At 49.6% G+C, this 17,430-nt stretch overlaps 2 protein-coding genes across 2 annotated transcripts; both read right to left on the bottom strand.

The window, feature by feature from the left end:
* Nucleotides 1-3,073: 3,073 nt before the first annotated feature.
* On the bottom strand, nt 3,074-4,695 carry LOC103348488 (cocaine esterase-like). The gene is made up of 3 exons (XM_070063312.1): nt 4,562-4,695; nt 4,023-4,231; nt 3,074-3,635 (listed from the first exon to the last, which is right to left on the bottom strand). The coding sequence occupies exons 1-3, from the start codon at nt 4,693-4,695 to the stop codon at nt 3,466-3,468; spliced, it is 513 nt and encodes a 170-aa protein (XP_069919413.1). The 3' UTR covers nt 3,074-3,465.
* Nucleotides 4,696-7,189: 2,494 nt separating this feature from the next.
* Nucleotides 7,190-17,040, bottom strand: LOC127482683 (cocaine esterase-like). Its single transcript, XM_070063311.1, has 5 exons — nt 16,708-17,040; nt 8,126-8,224; nt 7,737-7,877; nt 7,557-7,636; nt 7,190-7,376 (listed from the first exon to the last, which is right to left on the bottom strand). The coding sequence occupies exons 1-5, from the start codon at nt 16,735-16,737 to the stop codon at nt 7,190-7,192; spliced, it is 537 nt and encodes a 178-aa protein (XP_069919412.1). The 5' UTR covers nt 16,738-17,040.
* Between the last annotated feature and the right edge of the window lie 390 nt (nt 17,041-17,430).

The following is a 17,430-nucleotide window of genomic DNA, read 5'->3' as shown; positions in this document are numbered from 1 at the left end:
GCTCCTGATTGGAGGAGAGCAGCGTACTCGGCGTGTGGGTAGCAGAGTTGGGATTGGCGGAAGAGGACTATAAAGGAGGAGAGAGACAACATGCACCAGGAACATCTATCTGAAGGAACACCTGTGCAGCCCCCGAGAGAGCCAGCCAGCGGTTTGCCGCTCCCCCGCGGAAGTGGGGAAAGTGGCAGGGGGAACCGCCCTTCCACGGAGGTGGAAGGGACGGTAGCCAACCCGGGAAGAACCAGCAGCAAACCCGGGAAGGGCCGAGCAGACAAAAGAACAGCGCAGGGTCCTGTGTCGTTCCTCCACGAACAGGGGGAGCGACAGTTTCCAGGCTGGGTGCCCACTGGGTCCAGGCCCCTCCTCCATCCTTTCCCGACTCTGCCCATCCCCTCCCTGCTCACTCAGGGTCCAGGTTTTGAGAGGCAGTGACCATGGCACTAACTAAGGGCTGAACCCAATGTGTGCTGTGTCCTCAGCTTCTTCTGAGACACAGTTCTGTCCTCTCCTTGACAGTGAAAACCTGCTGGTCCTGATACCTGGCAACCAGGCAGGAAGAACAACGGGAATTCGGGAGCTGGAACTTTGCCAGGCCTGCATTGCAACTTTATCCCTTTGCTTGTCAATCTTTTTTTAATATTTACTTATTTATTTATTTATTTATTTTAAATCAGAGTTTCACTCAGAGAGGAGAGGTAGAGAGCGAGAGAGGTCTTCCATCCATTGGTTCATTCCCCATTGGCCACAATGGCCGGAGCTGCGCTATCCGAAGCCTGTAGCCAGGAGCTTCTTTTCAGTCTCCCACATGGCTGCAGGAGCCCAAGGGCCATCTTCTACTGCTATCCTAGGCCGTAGCAGAGAGCTTGATCAGAGGTGGAACAGCCGGGTCTCGAACTGGTGCCTATTATGGATGCCGGCACTACAGTCCAGGGCATTAACCCACTGAACCACAGTGCTAGCCCCTGCTTGTCATCTTTTACACCAATTTCCCAGGGTGCACCTGTGTGTCAGCTGACCCAGGAAGGAGAAAGTGTGATGGAAACATGGAAGTGAAATTCTGGATGGAGGGGCCATAACAATCCCTTCAATATTCCCACAGGTGAGATCCCACCCCACTGGGTTATGCATTTAGGGCACCGCCCCCTGGGATGAGAAAGGGGAGGGCCCTCTCTGCCCCTGGCTGTGCTTGGGAATCCTCCTTGGGCTGCCTCTTCCTCTCTTCCTCCTGGCAACCCTGGCCCATTCCTGCTGAGGGTCTCTCCATGGGTGGCGGCCCTCAGTAGGCGTGCAGGTGTGGTCACGCTCTCTGTCCTTGAAATCAAAGCTGCTTTTGTGCACTGCCTGTTGCTGCTGCTGTGAATCCTCATCTCCATGGGGACAAGAACCTTAAGTAAAATGTAAGACCCAGGGCCCACACCATCCCCACCGGGCACCCAGCAGGGTACGTGTGGTCCTGCGACCGCAGTGTGGTGGGGGGCCTGGAGTCAGCCTGAGTGTAGGAAACATCAGGCTCCCTGCAGGAAGGAGGAGCAGCCTGGGCACGGGAGCCCCCAGGGGAAGTGGACCCTGGCTCATGAAGGCTGACTTTGTGGCTCCTGAGAACTGGCCTTGACCTCTGCTCAGCCCAGGGCTCTCTCAGCCACTATGGCCAGGGCTACCCAGGGCAAAGTCCAGAGGAAGAAACATTATCTGTGTACCCCACGTGGGTGGCAGGGGCCCAAGCCCTTGGGCCCTCCTCTGCTGCTTTCCCAGGTGCCTTAGCAGAGATCTGGATCAGGAGTGGAGCAGCTGGGACCTGAACTGTCCTCATATGAGATGCCAGCGACATGGGTAGAGGCTTAACCCCTGTGTAAAGCAACAGCCCTATACTCCAGGTTTACTGCATCAATGAATCATGGTATCCCAGGTGTGCAGGTAACCAGGTGTCTCTTGAGAGCTGAGGGTCTAAGAAAACGTGGCAGGTTCACTCAGGTGAATGTGACTCAGGCGTGAAAGGACTGGAACCCTTTATTTGTGCTGCATGGATGGGATTGAGGCACCACTCATGGCAGCTTGCAGGGACGAAGCCACGGTGACTCCTGGAGTCCTGGTCCTCTGTGGCCTCTAAGAGATGTGAGATCACAGGCATGCTGGGAGGAGGAGGAGGGGTCTTAAGGCACCCAGGGGTGGGCAACAATGCCCAGCGCAGCTCCCTCGACATTGGGAGGGAATGGGACTGGGAAGAGAGGAGAGGGAGGGTGTGGAGAAGGTGGAGGGGGCATGAAGCTGGAGGGGCCCAGGGTCCAGTGCGTGTTGAGGAAGCTGGATAGGCACTGGTGTTGGCAAATATGGCTCCATGGAGGGTGTCTGGGTGCATCTCACACGAGGGACCTAGGGCAGGCTTGGCAATGAACCTCATGCCCTGGGTTCTCCACAGTGGTCTGCTGAGTGGACAGAGGCCAGGTGAGTGAGTGGCCACATGAGACTGCAGAATAAATCTCTCCTTCGTGGGTATATATGAGCGCATCGGGGGCCCCCACCCCCACACAGGCAGCTACAGCTCCGTGTGCTTCTGCTCAGCGCCCCTTAGCTCCTGGACCCTCTGGGGAGGGTGTGGGTCCAGAACTGGAGCCTGCGGGCCTTCAGGGCCTGGCCCACTGCAGGCTGCACGTTCAGCTGCATGTATCGCTGGTCCTGGTCGAACACGGGCCAGTGCGGCAGGCCCTCGCTGTTGGGGTTCCTGCAGACAAGATGTCAGGAAGCGGATGAGAGCAGCTTGTGGCCCACCCCAAAGTCACTGGGAGATGGGAAGATGTGCCTGGTCCCCCTGTGAGTGCCAGTGGGTCCTGCAGCTGGGGAGGGCGCTGTCACATGACTTAGGTCCCTGGATGCTTGTGAGGCCCCCACACAGGAGGGAGGGCAGAGGGTCCCAGGTCCCTGGGATTTCTGGGGTCGTCTCACCCATTGCGAGCAAAGTTGGCCCAGTACTTCATCACCCTCCTGCTCAGCAGCTCCTCCTCCTCAGTGAGGGGTACTGCAGAGGGGAGGGGCAGGGTCAGCTCCAGCCACCCCAGTCCTGATGCCCCATCATGCACCTCGCTCCAGCCCAGGTGGAGCTGACCCTCGGCTACTCGCCAACCTGTTTGTCTTTCCTTCACCAGTGGAACCAGCCTTTGTCATTTTCACGTCCCCTGTCATCCCCTAAGTCATTCACATTGGCTTCTTCCTTGATTGGATGGTTGCTTCCCTCTGTCCCTGGGACATTTGTAAACAAACAGACCTGACTTTGAACCTGCTGTACACCCAGGCTGGACATTCATCTTTGGGCAGGCAGAGGAGGAGGGAGCAGAGGCTGCACCCTGCAGGTTCTCAGACCCAAACCTGGCCCTGCCATCTGAGCTGTAAGACTTTGGACCATGGATCCTATCTGAGCCTCCTGCTTTCATCCCAGTGGGCGTGCAGAGCCCCTCAGAGAGAGCCTGGACCTCATCCCATCCTGGTAATGGAGGAAGATTCACCTTTGCTGCCAAAGTAAAGGGATCTGAACACAAAGAGCAGCTCATCACCGTGGTCGGCCCTCACGTGGGGCGGCCTGAGGTCCTTTGTGAAGCTGGGTCGATGCTGGAACTCGTAGAAGTAGACAGGGGCGTGGGAACCTGGGGAGGAACAAGGAGATGTGTGACCATGGGGACCACATATCATTGCCACACTAGGCTGGGTCCTGGCAGTATAGCAGAATCCGGGGTGGAGCAGGTGCAGTGGGCATGGCCTGGATTAGATCTGGCCTTGGACTTCGTGGCTATGAGGTCTGGGCACAGTGAGTGGAGCTCACTCAGCTGTCTCCTCCCCCCTTCCATAGCCGAGATGTGCATCTCTGGAACTGTCATGGAGGGTTATTGAGAGGAGCAACACCAAATGCCCGGCACCCTGGGCCCCACTTCAGATATGGATTGGGATTTGGAAGGACAGGTGTCACCCTCAGGAAAGGACCCAGCTCTGAGCTGCCCCCTAGCGAGTGAGGCCTCAGTCCCAGATGAACTCACGCTGGAAATGTGCTACTCGGAGTGCAGGCATCACGAACATGGCATCTGCCATCATCTCCTGGAACTGGGCCCTGAGGGTCTTGGGGTCCTCATTGCTCCCCATGTACTCGCCCATCAACAGGTCCCCCAAAGCGGGAGGCAGCATCTGGCCCAGGGGAAGGGGAAGGAGTGAGGGGAGCAGCTCCTGGGAGGGAGGCAGCAGCCTCAGGCTGGGGGACGGAGGTACTGTATAGTCAGAAACTGGGGGAAGAACCAGGCTCCGGGAGACCCCTCCCCAACACACAGCAGAGCCTTGGTTCCCGGAGACCCTGTGTGGGCAGGTGTCTGGGATGTGCTCTGTTGTGGCAGGAGCCTGGGACCTCACCAAGTGTTCAGCTGCTTGATGCGTAATCTCCCGCATCGCCTGTCTGTCTCTCTCCTCTTGAGGGTCAGCGCAAGTAGGAGCTGATGGAAAGGCTAGAGCCCCAAGTTGGGCATGTCTGGTGCTGGAGGTTTGAAGCCCAGGAACTGCCCACCACATGGGCAATGTGGGCACTCACCTTGGGGAGGACCCAGCCATATTCATCATTGTTGAACCAATGATGCTGGGGACGGGTTGAAAGTCAGCCGAGGCCAGCAGCTCCTCGAGGTGTCTGGGCAGGAAGACTCCGTCCACCACCGCTGTGATGACCATGAAGGCCTGTGGGGTCACACGGGTCAGGGAGAAAGTGTTTGTTGTAGGTATTTTATGATGCTGCCTCTTGGTCCTTTCACTTGGATGTCATTTTAAGTGCCCTCCCTCCCCATGGGTTGCCTAAGCGTCCAAGGCTGACTTCCTGTGTGACCTCCAAGGTCAGCCCTCACCACACAGCAGAGTGAGTCTCCTGGGCATGAGGATGATGGCAGTGTCCTGGGGCCATCCAGGACCCACTCATTCTGACCTCTGACAGCAGCCAGGCCCCTGGGACCCCACTGCCCAGGATTGGGCAGATCCTACCCGGGTCCCTATCTCCACCCAGGGGAGCCTCACCATGGCCCGGGACAAGGAGGAGCAGCAGGAGCCCCTAGGCCAGGGCCTTGAGAATGCACCCAGTCGATGGGGCCCCATGGTCTGGGGCAGGTCCACGTGTGCGATGCTGGGGCCCTGAGGCTGCCCTTGGTGCTCTGCTAATGCACGTGGGAAAGCAGAAGAAGATGGCTCAAGTCCTTGGGCCCCTGCACCCACATGGAAGACCCAGAAGAGGATCCTGTTTCCTGGCTTCAGATTGGCCCAGATCTGGCCATGGCAGCCATCTGGGAAGAGAAGCCCCCCACCCACCCACCCAACTCTGCCTTTCAAATAAATGAATAAAGCTTAAAAAAAAAAGCAGATCTGGGACTCAAACCCAGGTGCTCCAATATATCATTGTAGGTGTCCCACATGGCATCTTAACGGCTAGGCCAAGGCTCCCTCTGTCGGTGGCACTTCTTAAGGTCTATCCCCCTGATCACTTGTGACTTTCCATGTCCCCAGCTCCCCCCAGAGAGGTGTGTTCTGCACATTTCATAGGAACCTGTGGATCTGAACCCAGCGAGGCACTCCCGAGCCCCTGGAGAGGCACGCACTTGAGTGGCAGCTTCCAAAGCCTGTGTCCCTTCAGGCTACAGGGAAGCCAGCGTGGCACAGGATCCAGCCTCAGTCCTGGGAGAAATAGTGTCGGGACCAGCCTCGAGTGGCCTTTGGTACCCGCAGAGAACCAGCCATGGCTTCTGAGTGCCGCCCCTGCAATTGCGGTCACAGGAATCCATCAACAGAGTGAAGAAACACCAGCAGAAGGGGAGGAAACAGTTTCAAATTATTTATCTGACAAGGGATTGATGTCCAGAATATATAAGGAACTCAAACATTTGCCTTTTAGAAAGGAAAATGGTCTGAATGTGTAAGTTTCCTAAAGATGCTACACAAAATCTAAAAACTCTGAAAGCAGCTAACATCACTGGTTATCAAGGAAATACAAGTGAAAACCACAACGAGAAACCATCTCACCCTGCTTAGAAGGGCTACCATCAAAAGGACAAAAATGATAAATGCTGGTGACGACGAGGAGGAGGGGGACCTCCTCTACACGGTTAGCTGGAATCTAGGGAGGTCTTCAAAAAGCTAGACACACACCTACCAGGTGAATTCCTGATCCTGGGCGAATATCCGAAGGAAGTGAAAGCAGCATGTCAAGGAGACACCTGCGCTCCGGGGTTCACTGCGGTACTGTGGGCAATAGCCGAGCTGTGGAAGCACTGCGTGTTGATGGGCAGATGAAGATGTAAAGCTGTGGTACATACACAATGCGGTGTGACTCACCCATAAAGGAGAGTGAAATCCTCTCACTTGTGCAATGTGTTTGCACGGAGGACACTGTGTTGAGTGAAATAGCCAGCCGCAGAGAGACAAGCACCATGCTCACACTCACTTTTTTTTTTTAATACTTATGTTTATTTATTTGAAAGAGTTACAGAGAGAGGTAGTGCCCGAGAGAGAGAAAGGTCTTCCATCCGCTGGTTCACTCCCGAAATGCCTGCAGAGGCCAGAGCTGAGCTGATCCAAAGCCAGGAGCCAGGAGCTTCCTCCAGGTCTCCCATGCAGGTGCAGGGGCCCAGGTACTGGAGCATCCTCCACTGGCTTCCCAGGCCATTAGCAGGGAGCTCGATTGGAAATGGAGCAGCCAGGACTCAAACCTGCACCCATATGGGATTCAGGCATCCCATTTTGTGGCATAACTGTTTGTACCACAACACTGGCCCCTGCACTCACTTGTAGAAGCTACACAAGTTGACCCCGTAGCAGTAGAGAGAACAACAGTGGTCACCAGCGGGTAGGAGAGGCAGGAGGAGAAGCCTCTGCAGAGGTCGGGTAACAGTTACCAGAATACAGCTGGAAGCAAGAGGTTGTAGAGCTCTAGGTCACGGTAGGGTGAATGAAGTTTACTCCTTATCGTGTATGTCAACAGAACTAGAAGACAGAGTTCAAAGATCCTTAAAGCAAAGAGCGCTAAGTATCTGATTTGACCTTTGTAGCTGCATGCACGTTTGCTTCATGAATGCTGAATGTGCCGGCTGAGCGGATGGCGGTGGATGGAGGATTCAGCCGGCAGTCCCTGCGGGTGGTGCGGGCACTTTCTCCTGAGTTTTTTGTGCTGTCTCAACACAGGTGGCTACAGCTCTGTGTGCTTCTGCTCAGCGCCCCTTAGCTCCTGGACCCTCTGGGGCAGGGTGTGGGTCCAGAACTGGAGCCTGTGGGCCTTCAGGGCCTGGCCCACTACAGGCTGCACATTCAGCTGCAGGTATCGCTCGTCCTGGTCGAACACGGGCCAGTGCAGCAGGCCCTCGCTGTTGGGGTTACTGCAGATGTCAGGAAGGCAGCAAGGTCACTCTGAGCCTATCCCAGACAAGTGCAGCCCTGAGCACCTATCTGGGGTCCTGCAAGGCCACCTTGCAGGCCAGGATGGGTGGGGAATGGGTTTCCAGAAGCAGGAGAGCAACACCTCATCCTAGCGTCAGCCCCACATCGGGGAGCCCCACCATCGGTTTCGAAGATCTCTGTGCAACAGCTTGCTTGTCCCTCTGTCTATTCCATTCTGTTGGTCGTGGATGCCCATGCTCTGGGAGTGAGAGGAGAGTCTCAGGTTGGGTTGGATGGTTCTGGAGCTGGTGGTCCCACCATCCATGCTGGACACACAGTGGCCTGGAATCAGGCCTCACCGAGGGGATGATCCAGCCGTACTCATCGTTGTTGACACCAATGATGCAGGGGACAGGTTGGAAGTCGGCTGAGGACAGCAGCTCCTGGGGGTGCCTGGGCAGGAAGGCCCCGTCCACCACAGCAGGGATGATCTTGAGGGCCTGAGGGGACACTCAAGTCAGGGCACAGGGTCAGGTCCCAGACCTTCTCTGATGCCTTCCACCCCTCCCTGGCTCAGCCCAGTGCGCTCACACCCACCCTCAAGAGGCTGGGATGTCCTCACCTCCACTTCCCACCCAGGACCATGAGGACAGTGAGGCATGGAAATGAGGTGCCTGGCCCAGGAAGTATGATGGGCACTCGGGCCCTCTGCCCCCCTTCCCGCCATCCCCTGTGAACTCAGCCTGACCTTGGTGATGGCCAGCATCTCCTCTGCACTCTTGCCCCGCAGGCAGTCCACGAAGGCCTTGGAGTTCTCGTGGTCACAGGCAGACAGGTTGGCCACCATCTGTACAGGGACAAAGCAGGGGCAGTAACATCCTTGCAGGGAGGGAGTGGAATTTACCCAAGATCCCTGGAGGGGACGCACAGGTGCACCCCAGATATCACAGGAAATTGTATGCTATTTGTGTAGTTTTTTAAACATAAATATATCATTTAATTCCATGAATTTTTTTTATTTTTTTTAACTTTTATTTAATGAATATAAATTTCCAAAGTACGACTTATGGATTACAATGGCTTCCCCCCCCCATAACTTCCCTCCCACCCGCAACCCTCCCCTTTCCCACTCCCTCTCCCCTTCCATTCACATCAAGATTCATTTTCGATTATCTTAATATACAGAAGATCAGCTTAGTGGCCGGCGCCGCGGCTCACTAGGCTAATCCTCCGCCTAGCGGCACCAGCACATCAGGTTCTAGTCCCGGTTCGGGCGCCAGATTCGGTCCCGGTTGCCCCTCTTCCAGGCCAGCTCTCTGCTGTGGCCAGGGAGTGCAGTGGAGGATGGCCCAGGTGCTTGGGCCCTGCACCCCATGGGAGACCAGGAAAAGCACCTGGCTCTTGGTTCCTGCCATCGGATCAGCGCGGTACGCCGGCCGCAGCGCCCCCGCCGCGGCGGCCATTGGAGGGTGAACCAACGGCAAAGGAAGACCTTTCTCTCTGTCTCTCTCTGTCACTGTCCACTCTGCCTGTCAAAAAAAAAAAATTAAAAATTAAAAAAAAAGAAGATCAGCTTAGTATACATTAAGTAAAGATTTCAACAATTTGCTCCCACACAGAAACATAAAGTGAAAAATGATAGATGATTTTTTAAATGATGATGAAATCAGACCAGACCTATTGTCATGTTTAATCCCAGTGAGAGTCAAGTTGGGAATTGATGATTTCTTTTTTTATAGAAGATCAGTTTAGTATGTATTAAGTAAAGATTTCAACAGTTTGCACCCCCATAGAAACACAAAGTGAAATATACTGTTTGAGTACTTGTTATAGTATTAAATCTCAATGTACAGCACACTAAGGACAGAGATCCTACATGAGGAGTAAGTGCACAGTGACTCCTGTTGTTGACTTTACAAATTGACACTCCTGTCTATGGCATCAGTAATCTCCCTATGCTCCGGTCATGAGTTTCCAAGGCTACGGAAGCCCTCTGAGTTCTCCGACTCTTATCTTGTTTAGACAAGGTCATAGTCAAAGTGGAGTTTCTCTCCTCCCTTCAGAGAAAGGTACCTCCTTCTTTGAAGACCTGTTCTTTCCACTGTGATCTCACTCACAGAGATCTTTTTGCCAGAGTGTCTTGGCTTTCCATGCCTGAAATACTCTCATGGGCTTTTCAGCCAGATGCGAATGGCTTTAGGGCTGATTCTGAGGCCAGAGTGCTATTTAGGACATCTGCCATTCTATGAGTCTGCTGAGTATCTCGCTTCCCATGTTGGATCACTCTCCCCTTTATTTATTCTATCGGTTAGTGTTAGCAGGTACTAGACTTGTTTATGTGCTCCCTTTGACTCTTAGTCCTTTCATTATGATCAATTGTGAACTGAAATTGAGCACTTGGACTAGTGAGATGGCATTGGTACATGCCACCTTGATGGGATTGAATTGGAATCCCCTGGTATGTTTCTAACTCTACCATTTGGAGCAAGTCAGCTTGAGCATGTCCCAAATTATACATCTCTTCCCTCTCTTATTCCCACTCTTATGTTTAACAGGGATCACATTTCAGTTAATTTTCAACACTTAAGAATAACTGTGTGATAATTACAGAATTAAACCGGTCATATTAAGTAGAACAGACAAAAAAAATACTAAGAGGGATAATGTATTAAGTTGTTCATTAACAGTCAGGGCTATGCTGATCAAGTCACCGTTTCTCATAGTGTCCATTTCACTTCAGGAGGTTTCCTTTTTGGTGTTCAGTCAGTTGTCACCGATCAGGGAGAACATATGGTATTTGTCCCTTTGGGACTGGCTAATTTCACTCAGCATGATGTGTTCCAGATTCCTCCATTTTGTTGCAAATGACTGGATTTCGTTGTTTCTTACTGCGGTATAGTATTCTAAAGAATACATATCCCATAATCTCTTTATCCAGTCTACCGTTGATGGGCATGTAGGTTGGTTCCAGGTCTTGGCTATTGTGAATTGTGCTGCAATAAACATTAGGGTGCAGACCGCTTTTTTGTTTGCCAATTTAAATTCCTTTGGGTAAATTCCAAGGAGTGGGATGGCTGGGTCGAATGGTAGGGTTATATTCAGGTTTCTGAGGAATCTCCAGACTGACTTCCATAGTGGCTTCACCAGTTTGCATTCCCACCAACAGTGGGTTAGTGTCCCTTTTTCCCCACATCCTCGCCAGCATCTGTTGTTGGTAGATTTCTGTATGTGAGCCATTCTAACCGGGGTGAGGTGAAACCTCATTGTGGTTTTGATTTGCATTTCCCTGATTACTAGTGACCTTGAACATTTTTTTCATGTGCCTGTTGGCCATTTGGATTTCCTCTTTTGAAAAATGTCTATTGAGGTCCTTGTCCCATCTCTTAAGTGGGTTGTTTGTTTTGTTTTTGTGGAGTTTCTTGATCTCTTTGTAGATTCTGGTTATTAACCCTTTATCTGTTGCATAGTTTGCAAATATTTTTTCCCATTCTGTCGGTTGTCTCTTCACTCTCCTGACTGTTTCTTTTGCAGTACAGAAACTTCTCAATTTGATGCAATCGCAATAGTTGATTTTGGCTTTGACTGCCTGTGCCTCCCGGGTCTTTTCCAGAACCTCTTTGCCTGTGCCAATATCTTGAAGGGTTTCTCCAATGTTCTCTAATAACTTGATGGTGTCAGGTCGTAGATTTAGGTCTTTAATCCATGTTGAGTGGATTTTTGTGTAAGGTGTAAGGTAGGGGTCTTGCTTCATGCTTCTGCACGTGGAAATCCAGTTTTCCCAGCACCATTTATTGAATAGACTGTCCTTGCTCCAGGAATTGGTTTTAGATCCTTGATCAAATATAAGTTGGCTGTAGATGTTTGGGTTGATTTCTGGTGTTTCAATTCTGTTCCATTGGTCTATCCATCTGTTTCTGTACCAGTACCATGCTGTTTTGATTACAACTGCCCTGTAGTATGTCCTGAAATCTGGTATTGAGATGCCTCTGGTTTTGTTATTGTTGTACAAGATTGCTTTAGCTATTCGAGGTCTCTTTTGCCTCCATATGAATTTCAGCATCATTTTTTCTAGATCTGAGAAGAATGTCTTTGGTATCCTGATTGGAATTGCATTGAATTTATAAATTGCTTTTGGGAGAATGGACATTTTGATGATGTTGATTCTTCCAATCCATGAGCATGGAAGATTTTTCCACTTTTTGGTATCCTCTTCTATTTCTTTCTTTAAGGTTTTGTAATTCTCATCGTAGAGATCTTTAACGTCCTTGGTTAAGTTTATTCCAAGGTATTTGATTGTTTTTGTAGCTATTGTGAATGGGATTGATCTTAGCAGTTCTTTCTCAGCCGTGGCATTGCTTGTATATACAAAGGCTGTTGATTTTTGTGCATTGATTTTATATCCTGCCACTTTGACAAACTCCTCTATGAGTTCCAATGGTCTCTTAGTAGAGTTCTTTGGATCCTCTAAGTAAAGAATCATATCGTCTGCAAAGAGGGATAGTTTGACTTCTTCCTTCTCAATTTGTATTCTTTTGATTTCTTTTTCTTGTCTGATGGCTCTGGCTAAAACTTCCAGAACTATGTTAAATAGCAGTGGTGAGAGTGGGCATCCCTGCCTGGTGCCAGATCTCAGTGGAAATGCTTCCAACTTTTCCCCATTCAATAGGATGCTGGCCGTGGGTTTTTTATAAATTGCTTTGATTATATTGAGGAATGTTCCTTCTATGCCCAATTTGCTTAGAGTTTTCATCATGAAAGGGTGTTGAATTTTATCAAATGCTTTCTCTGCATCAATTGAGATAATCATATGGTTTTTCTTTTGCAGTCTGTTAATGTGGTGAATCACATTGATTGACTTGCGAATGTTGAACCATCCCTGCATACCAGGGATGAATCCCACTTGGTCTGGGTGGATGATTTTCCTGATGTGTTGTTGTATTCTATTGGCCAGAATTTTATTGAGGATTTTTGCGTCTATGTTCATCAGGGATATGAGTCTATAATTTTCTTTCAGTGCTGCATCTTTCTCTGGCTTAGGGATTAAGGTGATGCTGGCTTCATAGAAAGAATTTGGGAGGATTCCCTCTTTTTCAATTGTTCTGAATAGTTTGAGAAGAAATGGGATTAGTTCTTCTTTAAATGTCTGGTAGAATTCAGCAGTGAATCCATCTGGTCCTGGGCTTTTCTTTGTTGGGAGGGCCTTTATTACTGTTTCAATTTCTGTTTCAGTTATGGGTCTATTTAGGTTTTCTATGTCTTCATGGTTCAATTTTGGTAGGTTGCATGTGTCCAGGAATCTATCCATTTCTGATAGATTTTCCTGTTTGCTGGCATACAGGTCCTTGTAGTAATTTCTGATGATTCTTTTTATTTCTGTGGTGTCTGTTGTTACGTTTCCTTTTTCATCTCTGATTTTATTGATTTGGGTCTTTTCTCTTCTTTTTTTAGTTAGTTGGGCCAATGGGGTGTCAATTTTGTTTATTTTTTCAAAAAACCAGCTTCTCGCTTGGCTGATTTTTTGTAGTGTTTTTTTGGATTCAATCCTGTTAATTTCTTCTCTGATTTTAATTATTTCTCTTCTCCTACTAAATTTGAGTTTGGTTTGCTGCAGTTTTTGTAGGTCCTTGAGATGCGCTGAAAGCTCATTTATTTGGTACCTTTCCGATTTCTTGGTATAGGCACTTATTGCTATAAATTTGCCTCTCAATACTGCTTTTGCTGTATCCCATAAGTCTTGATATGTTGTGTTGTTACGTTCATTTACTTCCAGAAAGTTTTTGATTTCTCTTTTGATTTCTTGAATGACCCAGTGTTCATTCAGGAGCATGTTGTTCAGTCTCCATGTGTTTGCATACTTTCTGGGGTTTCCTGAGTTGCTAATTTCCAGCTTCATTCCGCTGTGGTCTGAGAAGCTGCATGGTATGATTCTAATTCTTTTAAATTTGCTGAGACTTGCTTTATGGCCTAGTATGTGATCAATCTTAGAGAAGGTTCCATGCACTGCTGAGAAGAATGTGAAGTCTTTAGATGTAGGATTGAAAGTTCTGTAGATATCTGTTAGATCCATTTGGGCAATAGTGTCAATTAAATCTGCTGTTTCCTTGTTGATCTTCTGTCCGGATGATCTGTCTATTTCTGAGAGTGGAGTATTGAAGTCCCCCAGTACTACTGTATTGGAATCTAAATCTCCCTTTAAGTCCCTTAACATATCTTTTAAATAGACCAGTGCCCTGTAATTAGGTGCATATACATTTATAATAGTTACATCTTCCTGTTGAATTGATCCCTTAATCATTATATAGTGTCCCTCTTTGTCTCTTTTCACAGTTTTTGTATTAAAGTTTATTTTGTCTGATATTAATATGGCTACACCTGCTTTTTTTTGGTTTCTGTTGGCATGGAATATCTTTTTCCAACCTTTCACTTTCAGTCTGCATGCCTCTTTGTTAGAGAGATGTGTTTCTTGTAGGCAACAAATAGTTGGGTTGTGTTCTTTGAGCCAATCAGCCAATCAGTGTCTTTTAAGTGAAGAATTCAGACCATTAATGTTTAATGTGACTATTGATACGTAGTGACTTTGCCCTGCCATTTTCCCAGAGATATTTTCTAGTATATGCTTTGAGCTTCCCATGCTCTTTTACTGGTGGTGTTCTTCCTTTCCCTTCTTTCATATTGATGGCCGTGTTTCTGTGTTTCTGAGTGTAGCACATCTTTAAGTATCTTTTGCAGGGCCGGACGAGTGGCCACAAAATCTTTCAATTTCTGTTTGCTATGAAAGGTCTTTATTTCACCTTCATTCACAAATGAGAGCTTAGCAGGATATAATATTCTGGGCTGGCAATTTTTGTCTCTTAGCACCTGTGCTATGTCTCGCCATTCCCTCCTAGCCTGTAGTGTTTCTGATGAGAAGTCTGCTGTGAGTCTGATTGGAGATCCTCTGAGAGTAATCTGACGTTTCTCTCTTGCACATTTTAGGATCTTTTCTTTATGTTTCACTGTGTTAAGTTTAATTACCACGTGTTGTGGTGAGGATCTCTTTTGGTCATGTTTATTGGGGGTTCTATGAGCTTCCTGTACTAGGATGTCTCTGTCCTTCTCCAGACCCGGAAAGTTCTCTGCTAGTATCTCACTAAAAAGGCCTTCTAATCCTTTCTCTCTCTCCATGCCTTCAGGAACTCCTAGAACTCAAATGTTGGTTTTTTTAATAGTATCCTGTAGATTCCCAACAATATTTTTTAGATTTCTAATTTCCTCTTCTTTTCTTTGGTTTGACTGTATGTTTTCCTGTGCTCTATCTTCTAAGTCCGATATTCTCTCTTCTGCTTCACCCATTCTGTTTTTAAGGCTTTCTAGTGTGTTTGTCATTTGATCTATTGAGCTCTTCATTTCATTTTGATTTCTCTTCACTATCACACTTTCCTGTTCTACTAGTTTCTGCATTTCATTTTGATTCTTCCTTAAAATTTCATTTTCACGAGAGAGATTTTCAATCCTGTCCAATAAGGATTTCTGTAGTTCAAGGATTTGCTTTTGAAAACTTCTAAATGATCTTTTTTTTTGAAATCCGTATCTTGCATTTCTTCTATCTCATCGTCTTCAAAATCCTGGCTTGGGGTGTTTTGTTTATTTGGAGGCATCATAGTGTCATCGTTGATCTTGTTCCCTCGATTTCTGTGTTTGTTGCTTGGCATAGTTAATTCTTCTTTCGTCACTGTGCGTTTTTTTTTTAATTTTTTTTATTTTATTTTATACTATGTCCGTGTTAAGTGGACTGCCTGCTGTTGGAGGAGCCTTGGAGGCTTGAGATGGGTGTGGCCTGAGAGCTCTGCTTGGTTCTTCCTGGTTACGGGTGTGCAAAGGTGACACCCTCAGGTTATGCGTGGTAAAACTCTCTCTTTCTTATTTATTTATTTATTTATGTATTTATTTTATTTATTCAGGGGGTAAGTAATACCGCACGGCACGGCTGTGCAGAATTGATGGTATTTAGCTTCCAGTCTCTGGCTTCTACCCAAAGAGTCTGTGTAGGCTCCGTTTCTCCTCTGGACTCCCACTGGGTTGCCTAGGCTACTGAATTGTAGTGACTCAGTTCCTTAGCTCTCCGCTGTTGTTATGTAAATCCAGAGAGGGGGCCTGCTCTTTGTCTCTTGCAAACTCAAGCCTTGCAGCCTTGCAACCTTTGCAAGGTTGGGGGAGAGAGAAACCCCAACCTTTTTTTCCTTCTTTCCGGTAGTGAGTCTGCTGCACTTTCCAGTTCCCCTGTAGATTCTGACCCCTGTTTCCCCACCAATGTCTTGGGTTATTGAGCTCACCTCCCCTTCCAGCGCCGATGTGTGGACTCGGAGCCCTGGACGTCCCAACTCTCCCCGCTGGCGTCTGTGTGACATGCACTCCCCTTCCTGCACTGGCGCACAGACCCCGCGGCTCCCGCGGCTCCCACGGCTCGGCTTCCACGCGGTGGGCAACCTTGTTCTCCCAGTAGGTCCTCCGATTCACAGCCACTCGATCCAGGAGAGTTTCCTCTGCAATATTTTCCTGGTTCTTTTTCTGAGGCTACCGTAACTCCCCTTTTATTAAACTAAATTTTCCCGGACTATCGGTGCATGCCCTTACTATTCCGCCATCTTGGCTCCACCTCCATGAATGTTTTATAAGTATTTATCTATTTATTTGAAAGGCAGAGTTAGAGAGAGAGGAGACACAAACAAGACACACACATGCAAGAGAAAGAGAGAGAGAGAGAGATGGTCCCTCTGCTGATTTATTCCACAAACGGCTCTAATAGCCAGGACTGGGCCAGGAGCTTCTTCTGGGTCTCCCACATGGATGCAGGGACCCAAGGACTTGGGCCCTTGCTATTTCCCAGCCGTACTAGCAGGGAGCTGGATAGGAAGTGGAGCAGCCAGGACTCGAACCTGCACCCATATGGGGGCTGAGGCTGCAGGACACAGCTTCCACCCACTAAGTCCCAGCGCTGTCCCTGATTGTGCAGTTTTGATGTTGCCCCAACTTCCCTTAAATTCGCAGGTACCAGTCAGAGTGACCAGCACAGCTGCTTAGATGGTTGTGCCACCCTGGATGTCCCCAGGGTGACAGCGTGGCAGGGCACAAGCAAACTCCATCACTGCAATTGCAGAGCTGTGTGAGCCGACACCCCCACCCTTCACAAATCTGGGCAGGCGCCAGGTCTGAGGCTCCCTGGTGGTCCTTGCTATGCTCAGTGAATAGACAGAGTAAGAGAGGCGCTAAGAGACAAGAGGTGAGGCAGCAGGTCGGATCTCCAGGTTCTCCCTGCCAACCTCAGTCCTCCCTCCCCGATGCCCTGCTCACACACGACCTTTCTCCCATGTCTCTTCCCATCAAGTCACAGGCCACAGGTCCTGGAGAAGCTGCTGGGGCTTCTGCAGTGCAGGGGACTCATGTGGGGATCACATCAGAGGGGTTCATGATGAAGCGGGGGAGCAGGACCACCCCACTCTGCAGGATGGCTCTCTGGAAGAGTCCTTGGGACATGTGTGACAGCACATGCATGGAACACTCAGGCCACCCACAGACTCGCCGAAAATGGTGACCCGGCCAGGGTTGCCTCCAAAGTGGGCGATATTCTGCTGGACCCAGCGCAGCGCGGCCACTTGGTCCAGGTAGCCCCAGTTGCTGGCGGTGTACTGGTCTCCAGTGCTGAGAAGTGGCAGGGACAGGGGTCACTGGGATTCCTGGTGCCACTCTTCCTGCAGGGCCCACCCCAGCCCTGGTCTCACCTGAAGAAGCCCAGGACTCCCAGGTGGTACTGGATGGTGACCACCACCATATCCTCAAATGCCACCAGCGCAGAACCGTCATACATGGAAGCCAAGCCTATAACCAGTGAACCCCCATGGATCCACACCATCACCTGGGGAAAGTCAAGGCCAATACCACAAGGTTCCCACGCAGCCTAAACCTCACCTGGGCTGCCACCTGGACTACCCTGCACTTGGCTCGGTGCACCTGCTCATGGAGACAGAGCTCCAGCAGGGGGCAGGACCTGGGCCCTGTTTCAGCAGGAGGAGCTGG

Source organism: Oryctolagus cuniculus, chromosome 18 (genome assembly GCF_964237555.1).
Source record: "Oryctolagus cuniculus chromosome 18, mOryCun1.1, whole genome shotgun sequence".
In the NCBI taxonomy this organism is placed as follows: domain Eukaryota; kingdom Metazoa; phylum Chordata; class Mammalia; order Lagomorpha; family Leporidae; genus Oryctolagus; species Oryctolagus cuniculus.
Note: the sequence above shows the minus strand (reverse complement) of the source record. Positions and strands in the feature narration are given on the sequence as shown.

What these genes read in the sequence shown, in the direction of transcription:
- LOC103348488 (XM_070063312.1), bottom strand. Translation starts at nt 4,695, where the DNA reads ATGGTCATCACAGCGGTGGTGGACGGAGTCTTCCTGCCCAGACACCTC. An exon ending in ATGGCTGGGTCCTCCCCAAG is followed by an intron (nt 4,232 to 4,561) that starts GTGAGTGCCCAC and finishes TCCGTCCCCCAG; the next exon opens with CCTGAGGCTGCTGCCTCCCT. An exon ending in CCGAGTAGCACATTTCCAGC is followed by an intron (nt 3,636 to 4,022) that starts GTGAGTTCATCT and finishes GTTCCTCCCCAG; the next exon opens with GTTCCCACGCCCCTGTCTAC.
- LOC127482683 (XM_070063311.1), bottom strand. Translation starts at nt 16,737, where the DNA reads ATGGGAAGAGACATGGGAGAAAGGTCGTGT. An exon ending in AGATGCTGGCCATCACCAAG is followed by an intron (nt 7,878 to 8,125) that starts GTCAGGCTGAGT and finishes GTGTCCCCTCAG; the next exon opens with GCCCTCAAGATCATCCCTGC. An exon ending in AGAGATCTTCGAAACCGATG is followed by an intron (nt 7,377 to 7,556) that starts GTGGGGCTCCCC and finishes TGACATCTGCAG; the next exon opens with TAACCCCAACAGCGAGGGCC.